This window comes from Corvus kubaryi, unplaced genomic scaffold, assembly GCF_017639235.1.
Source record: "Corvus kubaryi isolate FWS band 111438036 unplaced genomic scaffold, C.kubaryi_AGA036_p1.0 65308, whole genome shotgun sequence".
Lineage (NCBI taxonomy): Eukaryota > Metazoa > Chordata > Aves > Passeriformes > Corvidae > Corvus > Corvus kubaryi.
In genome coordinates this window covers 32,147-58,320 of record NW_024581911.1, presented here as the reverse complement: position 1 = coordinate 58,320, position 26,174 = coordinate 32,147, and the positions used below count along the sequence as shown (strand labels likewise).

Sequence of the window (26,174 nt, the reverse complement as noted above, 5' to 3'; positions counted from 1 at the left end):
ACAATCTTTCACTTCGACACTGTGAAGAAGCCCATCAGCACAAATTTCTCGGGGTATGGACTGCAGAGAAAAGTCCCAGGATATGTTTATTTGGGGCGTGTGGAGGCAGGGGCCCGCGCAGGAGGATGTCCCCGGCGGCCCCACCGCTCCCGGAACGCCGTGCTCAGGGCGCTGTTTCCGGGAGGGAGGGAGAGAAGGTGGGGGGCGGATTTGGGCGCTGCACCGGTGGGCGGCCCGCGGTCCCTCGGCGGCTCCGGGATCCAGGACGGCGCGGGAGCGAGGATGAATTTGGAGCGGCTCAGGAAGCGAGTGCGCCAATACATCGACCAGGTGAGCGCCCAGCGGGGGCTGCTGGGGAAGGGGCGGCAGGCCCCCGGGTTTTCCTCGAGGAAAAACCGGTCTCGGCGTGGCTCCCGCAGTGAGGGAGGCCAGGGCGGGGCGGGCAGCGGTGCCGGCCTCTGCAACGGCTGAGAGAGCGTAATTTTGTAATTATGCCCCGTTTTCTCTGGAAGGGGAAGGAGCGGCGGTAGCACAGGGTGCGGCGGGCCGGAAGCGCCGCCTGTGCGGTCTCCAGTGGCAGCCGGGGCCTCCCGGTGGGTTTTCCTAGTTTCTCCCTCGTGTGGAGAAGGAGGAGGGGAGCCGCTGTGGGGCTGCTGTGTAGCGAAGGCGTATTTGCAGGATCCCGCCCTCTCGGATTGTGCAAGCTCGGCCGTGCTTACCTAAGGCAGGGGAAAACGGCCTCAGTTGCTCCAGGGCAGGTTCAGGTTGGACATCAGAAAAAAAAAAAAAAATCTCGTCGCTGAAAGGGTGATTAGGCACTGGAACCGACTTCTAGGGAAGTGGCGGAGTCACCCTTCCTGGAAGTGGACATGGCACTTGGTGATATGGTTCAGTGGGTATGGTGAGTTCTGACAAAGGTCGGACTTGATTATCTTGGATGTCTTTTCCAACCTTAATGATTCTATGATCATTACAAGGGGGAATGGATTCAAACTAAGAGAGGTTAGGTTTAGATTAGATAGTAAGAACAAATCCTTTACTGTGAGGGTGGTGGGGGTGGAACTTGGAACAGGTTTTCCAGAGAAGCTGTGGATGCCCCATCCCTGGAAGTGTTCATGGCCCGGTTGGATGAAGTTTTGAGCAGCCTGGTCCGGTGGAAGGTGTTCCTGCCCATGGCAGGTTGGAACTAGACAATCTTTAATCTTTTTGACTCAGACCATTCTGTGATTCTCTAGCTGGTGATTAAACTCATCACACTCCTGCAATGCTGCAGACGGCTCTTAGGAGGGCAGGGTTGTTTTCATTTGTTGATGGATTCAGCAATTATGTTGCTGCAGGGCAAAAAAGAAAAAAAAAAGACACAAGAGAAAAAATGCATTAATAAATTAGATTAAATGTAGCATCAAACTGTTCTGCTCTCCTTCCAGTTCAGACTTGGTGCAGGCATCATTGCTGAGGAAAGCACATCCCTTAAATCAGCAAAGACATTTCTCTGTGTGGCCAGCAAGTCTGACTGAAAGGCTGATTAGGGACCTAAGCTAATTTGGTGGGTTTGATTGGTTTGGTTTGCTGTTCTCATTTGAGCTAAACTGTTTCACCAAGCTGCTTTGCTGCACAGCTGTATAGACAGCTGTGCACTTTTGAGGAAGGGGCATCAGGAGAAACATGAGGTTGCTTTTTTGTTTAGTAATGTGTCATTCTATAGTACTGTAAAACTGCTCAACAGAAGTCATGCAGTGCCTTGTAGGCCTGGATTATACCTTTCTTTTGTGGTGTTGAGAGAATTATTTAAGTCTCTTTTCTTTTAGACAGCTACTAAATGTGTGTGGGGTTGTTTTGTGGGTTTTTGTGGATTTTCTTTTCCCCCTTGGGAGTGCAGATTGAACTATTCTCTTGACAAATTTGCTGGGCGTTCTTAATCCCCATCAAGTTGGAAATGTGGGAGCACATGATAGAAGAGGCCGCTTAGGTCATGGAGTGTGGTGCTTTATGAGGACTAGGATACCATCAGTGTGTGCGTTTCAGAAAAGACTGCCAGACCTCTGCTCCAAAAGCATAATCCAGTCTCTGAGGTTCTGAACAAACTCCACAACTGCAATGGTGTGGGAGAGGACAGAAGCCATCAAGGCTTTCTTAGTCTTCAGAGAATCACAGAATGGTTTGGGTTGAAAGGGACCATAAAGACCATCCAGCTCCAACCTCCCTGTGAGGGGCAGGGACACCTTTCACTGGAGCAGGCTGCTCAGAGCCTCATCCAGTCTGGCCTTGAACACTTCCAGGGATGGGGCATCCACAGTTTATCTGGGCAACCTGTTCCAGTGCCTCACCACCCTCACAGCAAAGAACTTCCTCCTAACATCTAGTCTAAACTTTCTCTCTTTTTCAGTTTGAATCCATTCCCCCTTGTCTCCTTACTACATGCTCCTGTAAAGTCTTAGAAATCCTTGAAATGGCAGGGTATTTGTTAAATGTCCAGCATATCCTCGGCATCATATTAGGCCTCATTGCATGGAGTGAGATAAAAAGGAACCACAGTAATGCCTGGTGATCTTCTCAGGAGATAATCCCAGCCAATTCTGTGAGATTTTGCCTGGCACCGCAAATCTGGTGGCAGCGTTAGCTGGGTTAGTGGAATATACCTGCAAATTCTGCTTCAATCTGACCTCTGGTTGCCACCACTCTTACCTATGCCACTCACTTCTGTCAAACTGGAGTCTCAAGAGGGAAACCGTGTATCCAAGAATGAGGGGAAATTCATGCAGGCACTATGGATTTATGTGAGGTTGAAGCATCTTGACTGGAGAAGGAAAATTTCTTGATTGGAGATGGTGCTGCTGAAGTTACCTGAAGTAATTTATGTGCCCTTTTTATATATATAGTGTTCTCTTTCTTCTAAAATGTAGCATTTATTTTAACTGGAGGAGGGAATTCTTCCTACTTTTTCAGTGATGGCAAATCAACTAACGACCTATTGCCGTACTTACTCAGCACATAACTTTTGGTCAAAGATACCTGCATTATATTGAAGATAAATGAGCAACTCTACATTACTTTTGGATATCCCTTGGAGGTTACAGTATTGGCCCTTTTAAACTATGTTTTTAAGTTACAAAGATCTGAAATGTGAATCACTATTCATTAGAGACTACGTGCACAAGATGTTAAATCTGACTGATGTACAGTGTATTTTAAAATTATCCAGAAAAGCTAACCCTAGAGAAATACTAATTATTTCTGTCATGCTTTCACAGCAACAGTATCAAAGTGCCCTGTTTTGGGCTGACAAAGTAGCTTCACTGTCTCATGGTAAGTGGTTGCTTTTTTTATTGTATTTTATTAACCTCTTTCTGACAGTGTTCTGTTTTGGTGGGGGTTTAGTGCTGTTTGGCTAAATGTTAATGTTTTGAGTTTGGTGTAAGTGCTTTTTTGTGATCTTTGGAATGCTGTTCTCCTAAACAGAGCAGAGCTCGTCTCCCTTCCCTTTTGAACTTCGTGTTAAAATTCATGTTTGACCAAACCTTAAGGTTTGCTTTCCTTAAGAAACAAAAATTAAAAAACAAGAGCAACAAGAGACCATGGTGGTCTCCCACAGGACTCACAGTTGCCCTGGGTGACAAGTACAGTGCGGGTTTACAGAGGGAGTTGATGCTGGTTGCCTGCGTCTGCCAGCACTTACACTTCTTAAAGTGATTCCAGGGGCTTAATCCCACAAAGGCTTTGGTTGCCAGTAAGGTAGGAGGGTACTAAGCTGTACTTCTGAAATTGCAGCTGCAAGCTATGGAAGTCTACTGCTTTCACTGTAGTTAGGTTCCCACTGATCTCTTTACTGAGAGAGACATTTATGGGTTGTTTTTTTCTGCCCTATGTCCAAGAGCAGGGTAACCTGCAACTGCTGCTTTTTAAAATCTGTATCATTGTTGTCTCCTCCTCATGACACACCTCTGTTACTACATTCTTTGTGCTCACTGTCCAGTGCACTATCTGATGTCGTTAAAGTTAAAATCTGATTATCTTTTCCTTGTAATCTCTCACTGATAGATATTGTAAGTTCTCTGTACATATTTATAAGTAAAATTTTGTAGCTCGGTAGGATGCTAGAGTAGGGGGAAGATACTTCTCTAGTGAAGCAAAAATGAACATTCTGTATTAAAGTGTTTGAAGATATATTGTAAAGCAATGATTTATAATTTGCTCTTTTTTAGAGGAACCACAAGATATCTACTGGTTGGCCCAATGTCTTTACCTAACAGCTCAGTATCACAGGGCAGCACATGCCCTTCGATCGCGGAAGTTAGATAAGGTAAGTCAGTTTAGTCAAAGACACGCTACTGTTACCCCTCTTTTAAGACTCAGCTGCTAACCACAGTGACTTCTTCACCATCACAAGATTATGTTTATAAGAAAAGTAATTGAGAAAGCTGCATGATGTAGTTTATAATGATGTAGCTATAGCCCTGTGTTCAATTGGTCAGGTTCAAAGTGGTGTCCCCGGATGGGGTCACAGAAGAGAGAAGGGGTCCAAGGATGTGCAACTGCCGCAGGTATGGGATTGTCACTTCAGATGTAGTTGTTTCAATTTTCCTTCCACTCTGATAATGAGTGGTAAAGGCAAGAGTGAAGTAAGTGTCCTTCAAGAGTTTAGTAGTAGAGAAAGTGTTACAGGCTTGGTCAGGAAGGATTTTTGGTGGTGAAAGGGGTGAAGAAGCCATAGAACTGAAGAAGGAGAGAGCGAAATGGAGTCTGGCAGTGTAAGCAAACATGCTCTCTCTTTATAACTAATATGTATGAAACTTCTCTTTCAGTTGTATGAGGCATGTCGCTACCTTGCAGCTAGATGTCATGTGAGTACATATTTTAACCCCTATTGGAAACAAACTAAACTAAACTAAAGACACGTCTTGGGATGATTAGGTACCTGATAGGCAGTGTAGATATTTATGTTCATTGGAGCAACAGGTTTAAATTTTCTGACAGTTAATTTCATTCTTTAACTTTCAGTTGGGTCACTGGAGTATCCATTGTGGCACTACTTTGAAGAAATCCAACTGACCTTCTTTTCCAGGAAACACTCCTCTAATATTTTGTGGAGAAAGAATATGAAACATTTTTGTCTTGTGTCTTCATGTTTACACTGTTACTTGGTTGGTTGTAATCTGACCAAAGGAGATGCGATTTATGGTTGTGTAATTATAGTTAGCAGCTTTATACTTCTGTATAAAATGTCATACATAAAAAGGAAAATGCAGTGCTTTCAGAGACACAACTGAATCAATTGGTAGATTAAATACAGAAATTTGAAAGAGAGTAATGTGCTGCTTATAGAATAAGATGATTGTATTTTATTAAACACTGTGTTAACTATTTTTAGAACCATACCTCTCTGACTGCATAATGCTGAATAATAGATTTTTCTGTACATGCTTATTTTACAGTTTTTGCATTTTTGCATATTATAGATGACCAGTAAAAGAGCTAACTGCAGTTATAAAATGACATATGGCCAAATAAGAAAATGCATGCATGAAAATCTTGCTGATAAACACTGGTTGTTATAACGTATGCCTTTGAAACATGATGCTGTGTTTATTGGTGCTTTATGTACAGATTTTTCAAAACCTTGTCTTTTACATGCACATGTTTGGTTAGTATGCTGCAAAAGAGCATCAACAGGCTTTGGATATCCTCGATATGGAGGAGCCAATCAACAAACGACTTTTTGAAAAGTACTTGAAGGATGAAAGTGGGTTGAAAGATTCTACCACAGACTGGGAGATGTCACAGTCCTCTGTAAGTGACATTATTTTAAAAAATATTTTTGTAGAAAAAAGAAGTGTGAAGTCAGAAAGTGATTTCACAGCTCTATGAATCTGAAACTGCATTAAGGCTTTGTTTTTCAGATAACATAATCTTCAGAAATGCTGAATCGTTCTTCTTTCAGACACAATTTGTGTGTTAGCTCACCTGTATGAAAATAACTCGGTATGCAAAAATAAACAGTGCTTTTCAACAACTTCTTGTAAATTATTTGCAGACACTTAGCAGGAACTTCATGATCTAGCATTGTTTTTTACAGTCTTTTAGCTCTGTCTTGGTAATGGATGCTAACATTTCTTTCAATTGGGCTGCAGGTTCTGAGATAACAAAGCAAGATTTTTTTCTTCTCCAGTTATTTTTAATGAAATACTTCATAATGACTCAAGTGGTGTTCTCAGTGGGATATTCTTTGATCACATTTGTGAAAATTATGTGAGCTGAAAGTGAAGTTTTTGAAGCTCAGTGAAAAAATTCTGTGTAGACGCACAGTTTAAAGAGATTGGTACCACGTGTAGGCTGAAGGGTCTGTGAAGAGTCTTCAGTTTCAGGGGTACAAGCTAAAATGTATTAGCTGAAATTACAGTGTAGGTGATTGACAGACAGCATTTTTCCTGTAAGACTGAAGTAGCAAAGTGGGTTACACTGTTGATGTGAACTGATTTTGAATGCTGGTATAATGGGATTAAAGGACTGTTAGGTCTGATGATTGAGCTGAGTACTGGGTTAACTTTCTCTTTTGCTGACACTTTTGTGACCTTCTGACTGAACTGAATACCCATCTAGGGATTTTGAAGGAACATGTTAGTTAATAAACATTGGAGCACAACTGGTAATTATGGTCTTTCACTGTTTTCTTTTCTGGAATATCTATGTTTTGGATTGAAAATAAGGATATATTTTTCTGTTCAGAACAGCTGAGTCTGTTGACTTAGTCTTTCTCATCTCTACTGTGGTCATTCTTGTCTTGCATGAAGTATGTGGTTTAATGGTCAGCAAAGAAGTGTATTGCCTTGGGAAGTGACAGTGATATTTATTTCTCTATGTTGAATATGAAGGGAATATAGTATAATTAGGTTACAACTCGGCTTGTTTATTATTATAATACTTGTTTATTTCGAGCATGTGTTTGTTTGGCAGTAGGTAACCTGGTAGAGCATTCTTTGGATTTTTTTGAGGTAGTAGAGACAACTTTTTATTTAAAGACAGCACTAGAAAACCAGGTTCTATCATGCATGAAATACTTTTTACTTTCCAGGGAGCACATTTGATTTGTGCTCCAAACTAAATTGCAAACACTGATACAGTCTTTGACCTCCAGTCCTGCTTTTCCACCAGATCAAGAGCTCTATATGCCTTTTGCGAGGGAAGATCTATGATGCTTTGGATAATAGAACCCTGGCAACTTACAGCTACAAAGAGGCCTTGAAGCTTGATGTTTACTGCTTTGAAGCATTTGATCTTTTAACATCACACCATATGCTGACAGCACAAGAAGGTCTGGAGAGAAGTATTTCTCAAATACAAGTAAAATTTACCTGCTTTCTCAATACGTGTTTTCCTAGATAAAAATTAAGGCAATACAACAAGTAACAGACTTCAAAACGTTAAGAATGGAAAATGTATAAAATGAGTGAAAATTAACATTTGCGCAAATTTGCGTTTGAACTTCTATTTTTCAGTCCTGCAGTGCTAAGAGTTGAAAGAAACAAAGTAACACAGCTGTCCTGGTTGTTAGCTCCTGGAGCTCTTCTGCTCTGCCCAGCCCAAACAAAGTTTTATCATGTGTTCTCAATTTCACAGGCTTTGAATCAGTGAAACGCTCCTGGGGTTTGCTTAGGTACATAAGGCATTGGTTAATAGAGCATTCTAAGTGATAAAATTTGACGTGTGGAGTAAATAAAAATAATGATGTGTTACTTCATCTTTATTAAATTTTATTTTAAAGTGTAGAAAGAATAACTAATCAATCCTTAATTTCCAAAATTAGTAGTAGTATCTGTTTCAGTGTATCTGTGCTGTTGTAGTCCTTGCAGTTGGGATGACCATCATAAAATCCTTTGCCTCCCTAAGTTCTGAAATGTTGGATTTTGCTGTTTCTTCTGTAATATGACCACTTCAATGTTTTTTAATTCATATAGAAAAAGAACTTCTTGAATCTCTACCTCTTAATAGACAATGTACGGAAGAAGAAAAGGAATTGCTTCACTTTTTATTTGAGAATAAATTGAAAAAGGTAAGTCCAAAAATTGACTAAAAAGCTGGAGAATTGAAAGTATTGACTTCGAGAGTAAATTTTCTTGGATCCCATTTATTCTGAACATTGAAATAAATATGAGCTTTGTAATTTTTAAAATTTTTGATGCAGTACATCTCACTTTGTGCAGTAGTGCAACAGTTTTCTGTTAATTATTTTCTGGTGTGGTGACAACTTGAAATTCTGATTTACATTTTTGAAAATTTATTTATTGAGAAACTTCTAGATGAGGAAAAGGAGTGTTAACAATGTAGACAAAATGTCAGTTACCTGAAAATACTGGGCTATAACAACATCATTCCAGACTATTTTTATCCAAAGATAAGGTGAGAGCACTAAAAATATATATTGCTCAATTTTGATTTCTACAGCCTACACAAAAGATACTGACTATGGCAAGCATTTTGTGTGTTCTAAATGAGCTTTTAAGTACATTTGAAAGAAGCATTTTACCAAATACAGGTTTTATGGACTTTCAGTTTAAAAATAAAACTTTTAAGAACTTTAATTCTTAAATATATTTTTAGGACTAAAAATATTGATACTTTTACCATCTGATTTTAGTTTAGTTTTTGTTTCAGTTGGGGCTTTTTTTGTCTTTCAGTATAATAAACCCAGTGAAACACTGATTCCTGAATCAGTAGATGGTCTTCAGGAAAACCTGGATGTGGTAGTATCCTTAGCAGAAAGGCATTATTACAACTGTGACTTCAAAATGTGTTACAAGCTTACTTCAGTGTAAGTGCACAAAGCAACTTTCAGGTTTTTTTCTTGTGTGATGGACTGTAATAATTATGCCTGGACTTGCAGCAAATATTGTTGTTCAATAGGTAAACATACATAACAATTTGATATGTATTGCAATATATATGTCATATATTATATATGTCTCAGGTATTTAAAATATGTAGTTTGTGTCTGGCAAGACATGGTATTTTTATAATACACAGAAGAAGTATCCAAGGTAAAACTCTGCTTAATCAGCACTGTGCTGCATTTCCCTTCATGCATCCTTTTCCTTATCCTGGTACCTTCAATATTCTGTGCTCCCTACCTACATCTTGTTTGGCCTTCAGAATGAACTGATTTGAATCATTTGGTTAGTTAGGAAGTTTGGTTTCTCTGGCAAATTAACAGTTACAATGTTATTGATAATGATCAAAAGATATTATTAATTTAAAAAGCTAGCATGTTATTTCTAATTTTGATGGCCGAGTACGTTTTATTGGTTGTTATGTAGCCCAGGCATGCGCTGCTGCTCTGTTGTCAGAGGGGTCAGAACGCTACCATGGTTTGCTTCTCAGCTACTGTAGATCTGGACTCATGGATGTGTTTCTGAATGCCACAGGAAACAAAATTTTACAACTGAGCTAAACATGACTCCTAAGGCATACTGCCTGGTGTTAACCTCAGGAAGTTGAGGACTACTGCTTGAAAGTTGCTGTCAAATGTATGGAAAAGATGAACAGAAATATTGTTTGCTGTCTGATGGTTAAATTTGAAGTGACCTGCAAAACAAAAGAGCATTTTATTCTGATTTTCTAATTGTGTATTCAGCTTGTCAGAATCCTCTGTTATCCTCTTTTGCTAAGCTAAATTAACTGTTATATTTCTGGTCTGTAGAGAGCCTTTATTATGCTGTTAATAGTTATCTTTTAGTAACAAATAGTTTTCTAGTGCCTAAAGTGGTAATTAACTGGAACATTACATGCTATAGAAGCAGCTTGCTTTTAAACCATTAAAGTTTTTGAAATGTGCATTACAGATTTTTTTAATTTTTTTTTTTTTAGAGTGATGGAAAAAGATCCCTTCCATGCAAATTGTTTACCTGTACATATAGGGACACTTGTGGAGCTTAACAAAGCAAATGGTAAGGAGCACAGCACTTAATATGAGTCAACAGAAGGCTGTAAAGCCCCAATTTTAATAAAGAATTAAAGATGCCAAGAAACCCCCTTATACACCATTTGAAAAATTACATGTATTTTTCCTCCTACCTGCTGTTTCAAGAAAACAGTGGTAACTGGTAAAAAAGGGAATTTCAGAGCTGACAGCAGGATTGAGGGTTAAGGGGAAGTAGTTGTGCAAAGAGTTCGTGATCATGAGTGTTGCTGTCTTTTAACCCCTGGACTGTGTAGCCGGGAGCCAGGGACCTACAGTGCCTCATCCCTGTCATTGTGATTTCTGTTTCCAGGTGATCTTTGTACAGTATCTGGCTGTACTTTTTCTGCTCAACAATAAAATATAATAAATTAAAGTAGAAAGAACTCTTCAGCAGTTATGTATGCTTAGGTGAACATGCTTATTTTGTGATAGAAAAAATTCTAGACTCTTCTTGCCTTTGCTGTTGTGAAGGCCTCTTTTTAGTTCAAACAAATTAATAATCATGCAAAACCTTTGTTGGAATTACAGTAGTAGCTTACTTGCAGCTGGGGTGGCTTTTTCTCATTCCAGACTGCAAGTAAATCAATTGAGCAGCTTGAATGTCTTTAAAATCAATTAGAAGATAGAATAAGGAGCTCATATGCTGTGCAATCTCTCATGATGGTTCATTATAAGTACACAAATAGGTCATTAGGTGTACTGGTACTTCTTGGTGATTAGTGAATATACTTCCCAGTTAATTTACAGTTAAGTACCTCTGAAAATGGGGCCAGTACTCTGTTTTTTCTTCTAAATCTGCCTTGAGAAGCATTATGTACGTAAGTTAGTATTTTGTAAGCCAGTTTTAACATTTGGTTTTTTCTGGAGCTGAGAGTTGATACAAAGTGCTCCAGGACAATCTCATCGGTTTAAGAGCACTGTGCTCTGAAGAAATAGAAACTTTACATTCGAAATTGCATAGGCAATAGGATTGTTATCCTGTAGCTGATAACTGCTGCAATTATTAGAAAATCTGTAGTAAGTTATTCCAGTAACTAGAATTATTATTTTTACTAAAAAAGTAATCACTTGAAATTATTCCAAATAATATAATAATTTATTTGCTTTTGTCCTATTTTCAGCATATTAATGCACAGGACTCTACTTTGAAATAGATCTAGCCAGTATGTTATACCTTTTAGATGTAGGAAGTTGAATAGTGTTTTACCTTGACAAGGTACATTCAAGTGTAATACTACTGGCATTTATTTTAATGTATGTTAATGACCTAAGTTGTTGCAGAATTCTTCAAGGGTGGGAAGTATAGCTGCTTATTTGTGTGGTATGAAGACTTATGGGTTGTTTTGGTTGGGTTTTCTTTAGCTAATTGCAAAACTGAATCTATTTTGAGGCAGTTTGAAGCATTATCACTAAAAGAAAACATTTTATTCCCATGCGGATTAATAATGTTAGATGTTCTGTGTATTTTGTATGGAAAGGTAAAATACTTGAAACATCTAAATGTTTCAGTTTGTTTTAATTTTCTTTTCTTGTTTCTTCCCACTATGTAGAGCTTTTCTATCTTTCTCACAAACTGGTGGACTTGTACCCGAATAATCCTGTAAGTTGTTCTAAGCTTTTGTTGCCAGGTAGTTTCTTTTTTAGGTGAAAGCATGTAATAGTTGTAATGTATTAGTTTGAGCTACAGAATTCAAAATCTGTTTCTGGATGAAGCTTGTAAAAATGGTTCACTCCTTTTATTTTCTCTGCATTGTAATTTCCTTAAACCAAAGTTCTTTTTATAAAATTAAGTACCTGTAAAAGGTATTCAGTGCGAGTTACTTACTTTGGTTAATAATTTAAAACAAATGCTACAGTAATAAATGTCTACATGTCTCTGAGCAATCTTTTCCAGTGTTTGATCACCTTCACAGTGGAAATTGTTTTTCTTTGACTTGATCTTAATTTTCTGTGTTGCATCTTGTACCTATTGCTTTCCATCCTATCACTGCACCCCTGAAAAGAGTCTGGCTCTGTCGTGTATTCCCTACCATTAAATAATTGAGGACAGCAATACGCTTTCCACTCAGCTCTTTCTTTATGAGGCTGAATAAGCCCCAGTTAGAAAGGTACATGCCAGCAGTTCTAGCTTGTCTGCAATACCAAATAATTTGAAGAGCTGACTGTGATTTCAGTGAAAGTGTTCCTAACTTCTCTAATTATTGTCTTCTGCTCTTTTGATGCTTCACTAAAATGAGTGTGATATATGTAATAATATTCTATTTTGATTTTAATGTGTAGGTGTCATGGTTTGCAGTAGGATGCTATTACCTCATGGTTGGCCACAAAAATGAGCATGCTAGAAGATATCTCAGGTAACTTTTTTTTCTGTTTTCCTTAGTGAACCTCTTGCTCACTTGCTAAGTAAACATTTAATGTTCATGATTGTTTGTAAGCTTATAAACAGAAGCCTCAATATACTGGTTGCTACTTAAATACTCCTTTTGTTGCCACCCTCTCTTTGGGATAGCAATTTAGACCTCATCCATAGAGATACTTTAAAAATGGAGAAGACTTTTGTGGTATCTCTCTAGGCAGCCACCTGCCTATTCTGGGCAGTATAGTCCCTGCAGTTGCTCATGCTGCCGAGCTAAGTACAGCTGTAGGTGATCCGGCCTCAGCTCTTAGTTGAGGGACACTCAGGCGTTCTCCCAGATTCAGGTGTCATATCCGAAAGGGAAGAATTATATAGAAAATTCTGACATTTGGCTGTCCAGTTCTTTCTGTACACAAGCAACTGTGGGCTTTTTAGGTTTGGTCAGTGCTGTTTCCTGTAGGTCTTCTCTATGTGTAGTGAATATCAGCACTGGGGAGCAGGACCTTGCTGTGAAGTTGAGAATTTGTTTTGGTGCTGTAAGCTTAAACTGAGAAGGCATAAATCAACCTGTAAGACTAATTTTTCCTGAGACCTTTATAGACAATATATGTAAAGATGAGTTAGTCATTTAGACTTCTAAATGCCTGCTTATTATGAGTAAAATGTTTAAATTCCTTACAAGTAGCACTGTGAAATTCTTAAAGAAGCTGTCTTGAGTGATATACTTGGTTTTGGTGCTGAAATAAAAAACATCTTTAAATGTACAAGCTTCCCTAGCCAGCAAGAAAGGTCTATAGATGTGTTGAAGAGAAAAACAAACAAAACAAAAAACGACAAATAGAACAACCATCAAAATTCAGAGTAGTTCTGGTAAAAGGGAAAAGAGGTCTGCTAAAAGTGAAATTGTAAAAAGATGCTTAAATTTCTTGGAGAAGAATGATAGTGTAAAGCTAACAAGGCTAGGGACAACTGGAGGTTACACAGTGTTTTTCATAAAAGAAACTTGAAGAGACAGTCAAATACCCACATATCTTTCATTGCTGTCATGGGTGGCTAGAGACAATTGTTTGAGCATGTAAAGTTTGCCCCAGGAGACAGAAAACAAACCATTCTCTAGGATCTGTGATGAGAAATAGTGAGTTTAACTGTGACAGACAAAATTTAGATTATATGTAAGGAAAAAAATAAGTTTTTAAAGATAGTTAAGCAATAAGATAGAACACTTACGGAACGTGTATTATCTCCATGTCAGAAGCCTTTAAGAAAAGACCGGGCAGAGTTGTTATGAGCTGTTTAGTTATGAATGCCCTTGCTTTCAGACTCAGAAAATAATCTACACAGCTTTCTAATGTTCCCATCAAGTCCACGTTTTTGTAGAGACTCCAGGCTGCAGTCTTTATGCTCAGGTTGCAGTTTTCAGCTCAAGACTTGAGTGACATTTTGCATACTTCTCTGATGCATGGCCTGTGATGTGACAAATACTCCTCTTCTTCAAGGCTAGCACAATTAGATGGTGAAATTTCAACCTAAGTGTTCATTTGGTATTTTCATATCCTACTTCTTAAACTTGGATTTGATAGAATATATTTATTCCAAAATATATAGCTAGGATTTTGCAGTATGTTTTGAGTCACTACTAATGTCTTCTGTATTTTACTCAAGTCACCTACTATATAATTGTTTATGTTCAGTAATATCAAATAATTCCTCCTGTTTCTGAACAATAGCAGAAGTAATAAAATCAGTTCACAAGAATTTGTCATACTTCTAAGTGCTAAATAGTTTGAACTTTTAAAATGAGCTTTGTTTACCACTGGTCATTACAGACAATCATCATAATAGATACCTAACTGTGTGGCGTAGCATTGCTATCTAAGTAGTCATCTGAAGCAGATGAAATTTAATTTCAGATGTGTTTGCTTGTGACTTGCTCTTGTTTTTAGCAAAGCTACCACACTGGAGCGAACCTATGGACCTGCCTGGATAGCATATGGACATTCATTTGCAGTGGAGAGTGAGCACGACCAAGCAATGGCTGCGTACTTCACAGCTGCACAGCTCATGAAAGGGTATGTACAAAATATCATATTCAGGAAGATTACAATTAATCCATAAGTAGTGTAGAATATTGACTTACATCCCTTTAAACAGTAGCAATGCATTTGCAACAATTATCTGGTAGACAACAAGGGAGAAAAAAACCCCAATAATTTAACCATCTTCATTTAACTGTGTTATTTGTGATTGCTGTTCTGATTTTATGTAAGTTCTAAAGTCAAGTTTTATATATAGGTAATCTAAGTTCTACCTGAACATCTTCTGAAATTTGTGAATCATGGTTGTCATACCAGGTCATCAACTGCTGTATAGTAATAGCTTGAACAGCTCTTTCATGCTGTGGGAGGGGGTTGTAAAATGAGTCATGAACTAATCGTATCATTTGCATATAAAACTATTGTATTGGATTGTAGTTACTGGCAAATGTAATTCTTTTAATGATTACTTCTTCCATATTCTATTTGCAAATTATATATATGAATGACATGAGGGGAAAAAAACCATCAGAAGTAAACTTAAGCACTGAGAAAATACATGTGATTCCAGAGCAGGTTACAATTACATATTGGGGTTCAGTCTCTTGTTAAACAGACTTGTAAAGTCTTTTAAACTTCCCCTTAGGGTAGTAGTCCATTTACATCAACTTTTACTCGGGTGTACATGAACATATGCAAACAGTTGGCATGTCTGTAGTTTGTGACTCCATTTTTGATAACCACACAGAAATAAACATGCACTTTCTTTTATGGTTTTTAGGTGTCATTTGCCGATGCTCTATATTGGACTGGAATATGGTTTGACCAACAACTCCAAGCTGGCTGAACGGTTTTTCAGCCAAGCTTTAAGCATTGCACCTGAAGATCCTTTTGTTATGCATGAAGTTGGAGTGGTAGCATTTCAAAATGGAGAGTAAGCTTGCAAAATATGATCAAATACTATCTTAAATATGGATTATTCTGAATTGTAATGTGCCAGTATATCTACTAAAGTACTTATATTGAACTATAGTGTCTTTCGGTTAGAGTTTAGATGGTGTTCACCTTAAACCCTTGCTTTTTGCATTGTTCTTCCATGTTTAAGATAGAACAAGGACAGAATTTAATGCTTGAGGAGCATCCAGAGATTGATACTATCTTCCATGTGCCTGTCATTGTGTAGTTGAATGCCTGAAAAGGCATCCGTCTGCACACATACTATTAAATTTTGTACAGCAAAACATTTTGTCAGCTCAGGAGGTTCCAAATATATTCTGGGAAAAAAACCCTAACCTATATAAGAAGTGCTTAGTCAATATTTTTAGTTTGATTCTGGTGTTTTTTTAGTTTTGTCTTGTTAGCTCTTAGGTCTACAATGCAAAATATAGCCAAATGTAAATTACTGGGATATATATCTAATTGCAGTCATATGACAAAATATTGTCATAGAAGTCTTTCTTGAATACAGTTTTCTCGTGCTGCTGATAAAAACTTTTCACTAATTTACTTTCACCCCCACCCCTTCAATCCTTAGCTGGAAAACTGCAGAAAAGTGGTTCCTTGATGCACTGGAAAAAATCAAAGCTATTGGAAATGAGGTATTTTTTCTAATTACATGCAAGGTCATAAATTTGTAAAACTCCAGCAAATTCTGTAATATCTTGTGACAAAACATGCTGTGTTTATTTTAAGATAAATGCAATATAGTATAAATTTTATTTTAAAACTGTGTCTTCAGTGCTCCTAGGCTGAGACTTGACACGACTTTTTCTCCTTAAGGAGAAAACAAGTTTTGTTTGGTTTGCATCAAGTTTTAATATCACTGACCTTTTAAAGAAATATAATTGGCTTTGGGGAATGTTAAAAACAGAAAAATGAGTTATTGAATAAATGTTTTGAGCTTGTGTGTTTTGTTAAGAATTTAAAATGCTCATGATATTTTTCTTGTTCATAAACATAATTCCCTATTTATTTCTATGTTGTTTTTCTTTTTTTAAAGTAGACAAAATTTAGTTACAGTCTAGGAAGCTGCAGTTATTTGAATTGTTGCATTATTTTGCAGGTAACGGTTGATAAGTGGGAGCCTTTATTGAACAACTTAGGACATGTCTGCAGAAAACTCAAGTAAGCAGAGAGTACTGAAGCTACAGTTCTCTGTAATGCTGCACAAATGTGTTTTCTCTCTCATTTATGTCAAGATTATGTACCACATGAGAGCAGTGTAGAATTACTCTGTAAGAACAAGATTCTCTGAATCAGCTTGTGAACATAACTACATTAATCACCCCTCATATCTCGTTTATTACACAAAAGTTAAAGTACTTAATGTAAAAGTCTTTCTTTAATTATTGATTCTTATTAGATAGGGAATTGGTTGTAGGCTTTTAGATCCTTGTATGGGTGTGAATTTTAACTCTACTGTCCCAGTCCTCACATACTGAAATATGTCCACTGATTTAGTTAACATAAAGGTGGGCTTGTGCCAATTAATTGCTTGGATTAGTACTTACTTCTTTTTACTGAAGTTAAATATTCAGTGGCATTATAACACAGCAAGGGAGTCTTACTTTGTGTTTTTTAGAACAAAACTATTTAATACTTCATTTCATATTTCCATTCCATGAATAGAAAAAGTGCAAAGTACATATACAAGCTTTAACAGTTTAAACATAGAGACATTTTCTCATTAATTACTTTAATCTGACTTTAACCAGTGCTTTCTTTTGTTCAATCAATGCCATTTTTTTAATGTTTTTAATGGTTTTAATTGCTCAATTGGTGTACACTGTAATTTTTGTTTCAAAGCTGCTAATGAGAATGTGATTATGGTAGATGAAAGTTGTACTTCTTCTTTGGTTTTGGTAGTAATTGCTTTGTGGTCAAATTGCCAATTAGTCTTCATTTTCATTATGAAGTAAGGAGGTATAATAGTTACTCCTTGTGCCAAGATCAAACAAAAGGCACTGCTTCTGGAATCTGTTCATGAGTATAATTGCAGGTTTTTTTCAAATACTTGTTTTGTTTATAATTACTTTTGTCTTTTTTTAATTTCTATAGTAAGTTACTAACTGCTTACATCATGCTTTGTATAACTTCTAATATTTGCTCAGGTTCAGAAATCAAAGCTAAAGTATTTTTGCGTCCTTATAAACAATCTGAGAAAATCAGGTTGAGAATTTAGGCAGCTGTACATATGCTTTGACATCTTAAAAAAGTCTACAATAACTAATTTAGTAGAGTCTGTAATACACAATATGGCTATTATGAAAAAACTTACTGGATGTATGTCTACTCACTAGTATTATGTGGTTGACATTTGAAAGCAGCATGTTAAAATACAGTGGTAGTCAATTGGACATGTAAATACCATGAGTGAAAATGGAATTGAAATCATGTGAAAGGTTTGTGCAACAAGAAAACTGTTGCGTAATTTTTCTGCCTCAATTGTTATGTGATGTCCTCTAACAACTTCATGTGTTGCTCATTGTATAATTTCATTATCACTATAGATGTTAAAATTTCTTGTGAACAGGTGATTGCTATCTTTATTTTTAACAATGTGGAACTAGGATGTCAAATGTGACAACTTAATTTCTCAGAGTAATGTTGTAGTGTACATTTAATCCTTGTTTTATAAAATAACAAATGCAATAATCAGTCTAATAGATAATTTTCAAAGAAAGGGTGGTTGGTATTTGATAGAAATAATGGATATGTGTAAACCTTTTCTGATAGAGAGTGTTGCAAAATGACAGAATGTATGCAGCACTTAAGGGTTGTGAAATTTCTGCCCAGAGAGCTTTTCTCATTTTGAATGATGTGTGATTTAGTGTCATATTGCTCCTTCTCTCCCTTGGGAAAGCAAATGAAAGCTACAGAAAGAAAGCCAGTGCTACAAGGAGCAGCATTAAACATCTAAAGCAATTTATCATATCAAATAGCTAAGATCTCCAAATGGGACCTAGCTGTAGGCAGCTGTTTTGCTACATAAGGAGAACAATGATTTCTTAATTACACTGAGGAAGAAAATTGTCAATATCCATTACTTTTTTGTACATTCTATTATGTTCAGAGCGTGAAGCAATAATTTTAAAGTTCTGGCACAATTGTGTTCCACTTTGCTAAGGAAAATACCCACAGGATACTGTAAAAACACCTTTCACCATGAAGCTTACTAACAGATCTCCTGTGTTTAACCCTAACAGGAAGTATGAAGAAGCACTGGAATACCATCGTCAGGCTCTAGTATTAATCCCTCAGAATGCTTCTACTTACTCTGCCATTGGTTACATACACAGCCTCATGGGCAATTTTGAAAGTGCCATTGACTATTTTCACACGGTACGTAACTGGCTTCAGCTGAAGGGCTGGTCACAGATTCTGTTATTTACTGTTCCACTCTGGTTTGGGTTTGGAACAGAGAACCAGCGTTTTTTTCCAGGCTTCAAATTAGTGTTTATTTTATAATCTTAATTTGGTTTTTTTAAATTTTCTATATTTTATTGATTAGATAAAAAAATGGCCTCTTTGGCAAACTTTGCATTGCAATTTACATTTTATGTACAGAAGTTTCTCATGCAGCTGAAGTAATTTAAAATACTTCCAACCCAGAAATTTTACAGTAAGTAAACAGCAACGTATGTTATATCTCATGACATGTGAATGATTTCCTGTCTGTATATATGTGCTTTTCTGGTTTTGTTTTTGTGCTTTTCTTGCTTACTACTTCAGCCAGTTCATATGATGGTATTATTTTGGTTGTGCAATGTTTTGCTTTTACAGTGAAGTCTATGCTCAGATAGCATCATGAAACGACAAACCAGCAAACTGAACCATAGCAGACTTAGGATGTAAATGTTTTTATTTGCTGCTAAGTACTTTTTACTGGTTTATTTTTTTAATAGGCCCTTGGTCTCAGGCGGGATGACACATTTTCAGTCACGATGCTTGGACACTGCATAGAAATGTACATTGGTGATTCTGAAGCCTATATTGGTAAGTCTCTAACTTCTGTGTCTCTTAAAGTCATTGAGTCCTTTGAGAGGAGAGTTATTCTTACGTCAAGAAAGACTGCCTACCACTACCTAATTAACTCAGAAAGTAGAGGATGTTTTTGTTTTGGGGTTTTTTGTTAGTGGCTAAGTGAGTCAGAACTTACCAGCAATTGCAGATGACCACTGGTTTTTGTGAGCATCATGACAGTAAATTCTCACCAGCATAAAGAAAGGAAACATTTTGTCATTAAAGATATCGATGGTTTCTTTTATAGAAAACATTGATTTGTGGCATCTTAGATCCCAAAGGGAATGGGGAAAAAATAAAACAGAGGTATGGAGTTAGGAAATCAGAGCACTAATGCTAATGTTGTTGTAGAGCAAGGTATTTTCACCTTGACAAGACTTGGCTCTGTGGAGAAAGGATAAGTTCTTCTGACTCCAAAAATACAGCCTTATATATAGTTTAAAGAAAGTGCTTCATAACAGTAATAGATTATATTGCTGTAGGTTTAAATTCTCTATGATCATAAAGTTTTTTTCCCCACAAAAAAACTTTTATATTCTCTTTATAGATTTCTGCTTCCTTAAACTTAGTGATTTATCTGTAGTGAACACAGTTGATGTCCTGTCAAGCATGTTAAGAAGGCTGAAGCCTTAAAAGTAAAAGCCATCTGTGTGCTCTAGTGCTTTTCCTGCAGATGTTTCTTCTCAATATTGTCTTGCTCCATATGTAGTCATTTAACACATCTGGAAGAACCATGCAGCCATGTGATATGCATTCATGCAAACCAAGCTGTGTGTAACTTAAACAAGAAAAAAAGCCCCTTGGAGAATTGGGAAGAGGATTGGCAATTACTTCTCAAAACAGACATTTGAATCTGAGTTGTGCTTCTTGTATTGTGCTTTTTTAAAAAAGGAGGCTGCTGGATTTTTTCAAAACAACTCTATTCAGCTTCAGTCATTAAGCAGCAGCAGCTCCTTGATGGCCTGAAAGCAGAGAATCATAGTAGTTTCTGAATGATAGTTTCTTTGAGATTGCATTTTTGGGAGTATTATTTTGAAATAAACTAATGGTTTGTCTGTTTTCCCAGGAACAGAGATCAAAGACAAATTAAGATGTTATGACTTCGATGTACATACAGTGAAGACATTAAAGAACATAATTTCACCTCCCTGGGATTTCAGAGAATTTGACATAGAAAGACAAACTCTGGATGAAAGCGGCATAGTAACATTAGAGACATCAAATCAGAGGAAAAGTACAGATACCAGTCGCCCATTGGAAGAAACATTCGAGATTGAAATGAATGAAAGTGATATGATGTTAGAAACATCAATGTCAGATCATAGTACGTGACCATAAATACTGGTAGAGAGCTCATTTTGTCTAAGTGTAGTATGTTTGTTTTAGCATTTTTGTTACGGTGTTGTACTTCCATGAATTTGCTATTTTTTATATGAATTGAATTCAAACTACTATGTACTTAACACTGGGAGTTTTATAGTTCCTACTTTATAAATATTCCTCTCCTGATAGCACTCTCATGAATCCCCATCTGGATCAAGAAGACTTCATTGCATCAATGCAGGCCATATACATGGTTCGAATCTGGAGTATTGGCTATTTTGCACCTCTGTGCATTACTGAACTTGAATTCAAATTTTAGACTCAACTGCACTTTGAAATTCAAGGGTATCAAGGGAGGAAAAGCTTTGGGAGGAGTCTGTATTTTATAAGCAATTGCATACACTCTCACTGTGGAAATCTGTAGGGTCCAGGTGATCCCATTGCTTTCCTGTGAGCACCAGCACAGTAGTGTAGAGAAATCTGGTTCTGTCCCAGTGACAGTGGAAACTGTGCTGTGGCTCCACAGAGGGAATTGGAGATGCCCAAGTTTCCCTTCCATATGTTAGAAAATGTGGATTGGAGTTTGCACTGAGTGCAGAATTCAATACCAATCCCATATATTCTTAAACATGAGAAAGTAAGGTGAACCAAAATGTTTTACTTCCTAGTTCTAAAACAATTCACCCGAAGTTACACATTCTTGTGAAAAACATAGTATGAGCCATGAGTCGTAAGTGGAAAAGTATCCAAGCAGACAGTTGGAAAAATTAATCATTTAGGAAGCATATGCATCTCCTGGCCAGAGTCAGGTCTCTCTTCTTCAGTGTGGCTGGCAAGAAAAGTTCATGCAGAGGGGTTTCTTTTCTTTTGGAACCTGGTAATTTGTGTGTGGTGCAGGTGACTTCTTTGAGGTAAACTGAGATTTTTTCCTGGACACTCAGGAAGAATCTATAACGAGTGTGTCTCAACAGATGCTCTGTTAGGCAGGTGTCTTCCTTTAAAGGATCTTTTGGTAGTTATTTTTACATCTGTATTTATGTATCCTGAATGACTGTAACCAAGACTATCTCATGGATAAGCAACAAGCAAAGGCTTGTTGCTGCACACACAGTAGCCAGAAGGGTATTGCAAATAGATTCTCAAAGAGTCTCAAGGAGCCAAACTCCTTTTTCTCTATATCATTATTTTTAATCCAGCCTATGTAAATTTAGTTTTCTAGTAAGACATCCTGGCAGTTTCTAAATGGAAGGTGGCAAAACAGTCTTCTAGAGAATCAGGCCTTTTGACTACTATCAAACATGGATATAATCTTGCGTTGTTTTTCTCTGTTACTGACTTTTTTCATTGGCAAAATGGTTTTAAAGATTGATAAAAGTTCATCTTTCTTCCTGCACTCCCCAGTTATGATCTGATAGTGTGTCGGCTGTGATGGCAAAACTGATTTATGTTATTCCTGCCTGTAGGAATCTACTCTGCTACTTCCTCAGTTGTGGTAATACAAATCCTTGTGTGGTTACACTCTGAATGAAATCAGGGAAATGGAACAGCACTAAATCTGATCTAAATCTGATCAATTCTCCGTTTCAAGGAGGGCAAGCCACTGCTGTGTTACTTGTCATCAGTGGGTGGGAATGGTTGGAGTGTGAGGAAACAGATGGAACAGTGAGAATGGGCACTGCTATAATGGCAGCATATCGTGTCACTGTCCTTTGGCAGGTATCTGGTGGAGGTTCTTTGGCTGGTTGTTGCTAGCCTTCATTTATTGGTATCAAAAGTTACCTAGAAAGAAATGTGTGCAAAGTGTCCTAGATTGTGGAGGACTCTTGGGTGTCTCAGGAATTCTTGATATGGCTTAGCTTGGCTCCAAGCCTTTTAGGCAGCTGCAGGTGGATTGGAGCCTGTGAGCTGGTTCATTATGTATGTGTCAGGCAGGACTTTAGGGAAAGCTGTTCTCATTTATCTTTTGTTCAATGTTTTGACCTGCTCTTGTTCTGTCCAAATCCCTGCCTTTGTACTGGCAGTGCCTGCTTGCCATAGTCTTCTGCAACTCCCAGCACCTGTCCTGCTCTTCCTAGATAGTGCTTGGTGCCTTTCTGGGTTATTATGACGTTCACCCTGGCTGTAGTTAAATTGAGTATTGTCCTTGTCCTCATGAGGACTTTGGTGATTAGTTTTGGCCTGATTTGACGTCAGATTCTTGCTGCTAGCCATTGCCATTGCCTCACTGGGCTTTGGCTGCTGGGTACAAGCGTCCAGGACTGTCAGGTTGGGTGGCTAATAAATATGCCCCCAAAAGAGGCATTTTTAGTCTGTCTCATAACTTCATCTTTCTCTTCCAAGGATTAGTTTTGTCCCAGAGTGGGGAGATCTGCCTTAAAAGGTTTTCAGAACAGATATGAAAACCCACAAGATACTTGTGCTGCAAATGGCTCCAAAAGTTCCTTCGTAGATACTGCTGCCTAAAAGATTTGAAAATGAATAAAAGATTTGAAAAGGAATAGCATGTTAGCTCAGTTGGTTAGAGATGGGTGCTAATAATGCCAGTGTTGCAAACTTAAACCCCATGTGGGCCATTCACTTAAGAATTGACTCCACGGTCCTTTTGGGTGCCTTCCAACTCAGACTATTCTGTGATTTCAGTTTTCTCAGCCAATGCCGCCTACTTTTATTATTCCACATCAGATCATGTATTTCCTTCATGCTGTGGACAGCTGTTTGAGGACCAGCAATGCAGCAGGATCTGAAGATTTGCAATGACTCTGTTTTCTGGTTAAATTGCAGGCATTTTTGCTCTTTCTGTCTAGTTTCTGTAGCTCCAGACGAGTCTGTTCATACATCTGTGACATGTCCTTACTTTGGAGCTTGCTATACCTCTGCTACCAGTTCTAGGAGATGTAGTCCAAGATATTCCAACTCACACAGGAATTTCAAGAAAACTTCTGGATCTAGATATTGCCACATTCGTTGATTGCAATCTAGGACTGAATAAGCCTTGCTCTGATTGATGGATCAGTACTTAGAATAATCATGGAATTGTAGAATGGTTTGGGTTGGAAAGGACCTTAAAGATCATGTAGTCCCTCTCCCACCCGGCTGTGAACACTGCCAGGAATGGGGCATCCAAAATCTCCCCAGGCAGCCTATTCCAGTGCCTCACCATCCTCACAGTAAGTTTCTTGCTAACATCTAGCTTAAATTTCCGCTCGCAGTTTGTACCCACTCACCCCTTGTCCCATGCCCACAGTTCCTGCGGGAGCCAGGCAGAAAGGCCCGGAGGCGCTGTTTGGAAGAGCTCTCGCCGGCTGGCGGTGCATTGCCGAGGTGCAGGCACTGCTTCTTAATTATGACAGAACCTCCCTGCAGGCACAAAACTCCTGGCCTCATACAACTAACGATTAATGGCCTTTTTTCCTTTTTCCCACTGCTTTCTCCCCAGAATTTGGCTACCCCTCAGACCCTGCATCCCAAGACTGTGGATAACACACCCCCTCGCTGTCTGTGCCCTTCCCGCCCTACGAGCCGCTCTGGGCCCAGGCTGACAAGGCACCCGTGAGCTTAGGGCGAGGCCGAGAGGAGGGAAATGGGCACGTTTCTGTGTCCTCTCGCACCGGCACAATGGAAGCCCTGCGGAGTTCCAGGGGACAGGGACGGGGCTGGCGGGGGAGCCTCGCGAGATCCTGCCAGCGCCGCGGCCGCTCTCGCGAGGTTTCCGCCCGGCTGCGGGCGCGGCGGCTCCATGCGCTCGGAGCGGGCGGCGGGGCTGGGGCCGGGCTGGGGCGGCGGCCGCGACAAGCGGTCCATGGACCCCCCGCTGCAGCAGGAGTCGCCGCGCCGCGACACGGACGCTCCGCCGAACCCGCCGCCGCCGCCTTCCCCGCCGTCCCCGCTGCCGCCGCCGCTTCACCCGGCGCCGGGAAAACAGCGGGAGGAGAAGAAAACGGCACTGAGCAAAGTGAGGGGGCGCGAGCGCGGCGCGGGGATCGGGGCGGGGGCGGCGGCGGCTCCGGTGGGAGATGGGAGAGGACGGGAGGGAAGCTGCAGTGAGGAGACAGACCGAGCCTGATCTAGGAGATTCGTGTGTTTATAACGGGCATTTCTTCATCTGCAGAATGAGGGTATTCCTTCCCTGGAGTATTGGGAGACCCCCAGCATCAGCGCTGGAAATCATTTCACCTTTAATTGTGAAATTAAGACTGGTTATTGCTATGGCAAAGCAGCTTCTGTCAAGGGCAAGAGCACTTTTCAAATAATACTTGCAGACTATAACAGGTTATCCAGGGATGTCGTGGAGTCTCTCTGGCTGGAGACATTCAGAACCCACCTGGACATGTTCCTGTGGCACCTGCTCTAGGTGACCCTGCCTTGGCAGGGGGGTTGGACCAGAGGTCCCTTCTAACCCTGACAATTCTGAGTCTTTGAGTACTGTGAGATTTGATTTATTCCCTTATTTTTTTTTAATTGGAAAACTGAAGCACTGAAAATCATTATAACTCAGAGCTCAGTAAAGTTAAATTCAGATATTAAAGTATTCAGAAATTAAAACAGATTGCCTGAAGCTTGATGGCCATTTTACTGCTTTGTGTGTTGGCATCATTCAGCCAGGGTTTCTACACAGTTTCCTGGCTTTTATTAGTGGGCAGTTTAGCTGAGTGTGGTGGGTTGACTCTGGGTGGCTGCCAGACCCCCAGCCGGCTGCTCTTGCACTCCTGCCTCAGCAAGACTCAGGAAGAAGGTATGATGGAAAAAACAAAGTGTCACACACAGCTGAAGGAGGACCTCATAGCAGCTTCCTACAGCTTCCTCACAAAGGGAGATGGAGAGGCAGGCACTGATCTCTTCTCTCTGGTGGCCAGTGACGGGACCTGAAGGAATGGCATGAAGCTGCATCTGAGGAGGTTTAGGTTGCATATTAGAAAAAGGATCTTCACCCAGAGGGTGGCTGGGCACTGGAACAGGCTCCCAGGAAAATGGGGATGAGTGCTAAGCCTGACAGAGTTCAAGAAGTATTTGGACAATGCTCTCAGGTACATGCTGTGATTCTTGGGGCAGGGCCAGGAGTTGGGCTTCAGTGGTGTTTGTGGGTCCCTTCTAACTCAGGATACAGTATGGTTCTAACACAGAGAGAAATAATTTACTTAATTGCTAATTTTAAAAAAATTAGGGAAGACTGGTGAGAAAAAAAGATTGCAACTAAAACACCTTCCCACCTCCCCTCTTCCTTCCCAGGCTCAACCTCCTCTGCCCACAAGCACTGCAGAAGGATGAGGAATGGGGGTTGCAGACAGGACAGAACAGCTCCTGTCTGCTGCTGCTCCTTCCTCACACTCCTTCCCTCTTCTGGCATGGGGGACCTGACATGGGACGCAACAGGATACAGTCCTTCATGAAGGACTGCAGGAGGAATGTCCCTCCCACATGCTGCAGTTGTTCATGACCTGCTGCAGCATGAGTCTCCTTCATGGGCTGCAGGCGTTTGGATAAACCTCAT

General features: G+C 39.3%; 2 protein-coding genes across 10 annotated transcripts in view; both read left to right on the top strand.

Annotated features, from left to right (window-relative positions):
* The first annotated feature begins 209 nt into the window (after positions 1 to 209).
* Positions 210 to 20,719, top strand: LOC121673271 (cell division cycle protein 16 homolog). Of its 2 annotated transcripts, XM_042046445.1 has the most exons (18): positions 210 to 330; positions 3,252 to 3,306; positions 4,203 to 4,300; positions 4,803 to 4,841; positions 5,647 to 5,787; positions 7,150 to 7,309; positions 7,953 to 8,047; positions 8,673 to 8,806; positions 9,859 to 9,938; positions 11,503 to 11,552; positions 12,233 to 12,306; positions 14,252 to 14,377; positions 15,123 to 15,275; positions 15,876 to 15,939; positions 16,404 to 16,465; positions 18,547 to 18,682; positions 19,246 to 19,336; positions 20,430 to 20,719. In XM_042046445.1, the coding sequence occupies exons 1-18, from the start codon at positions 283 to 285 to the stop codon at positions 20,693 to 20,695; spliced, it is 1,872 nt and encodes a 623-aa protein (XP_041902379.1). In that variant the 5' UTR covers positions 210 to 282; the 3' UTR covers positions 20,696 to 20,719. The 2 variants fall into 2 exon arrangements, with proteins under 2 accessions (XP_041902379.1, XP_041902380.1); XM_042046446.1 differs by lacking the exons at positions 210 to 330; positions 3,252 to 3,306 and having other exon boundaries at positions 4,221 to 4,300; positions 4,999 to 5,787.
* Positions 20,720 to 20,747: 28 nt separating this feature from the next.
* LOC121673272 (regulator of nonsense transcripts 3A-like) overlaps positions 20,748 to 26,174 on the top strand; it is a 30,797-nt gene continuing 25,370 nt past the window's right edge. For 2 of the 8 annotated variants that reach the window (XM_042046456.1, XM_042046451.1), the window contains exon 1: positions 20,748 to 24,638. In XM_042046456.1, coding sequence (XP_041902390.1) covers positions 24,267 to 24,638 — 372 coding nt within the window. In that variant the 5' untranslated portion in view covers positions 20,748 to 24,266. The remainder of the gene's footprint in view (positions 24,639 to 26,174) is intronic. The other 6 variants (XM_042046452.1, XM_042046455.1, XM_042046447.1 and 3 more) reach the window with 6 other exon arrangements.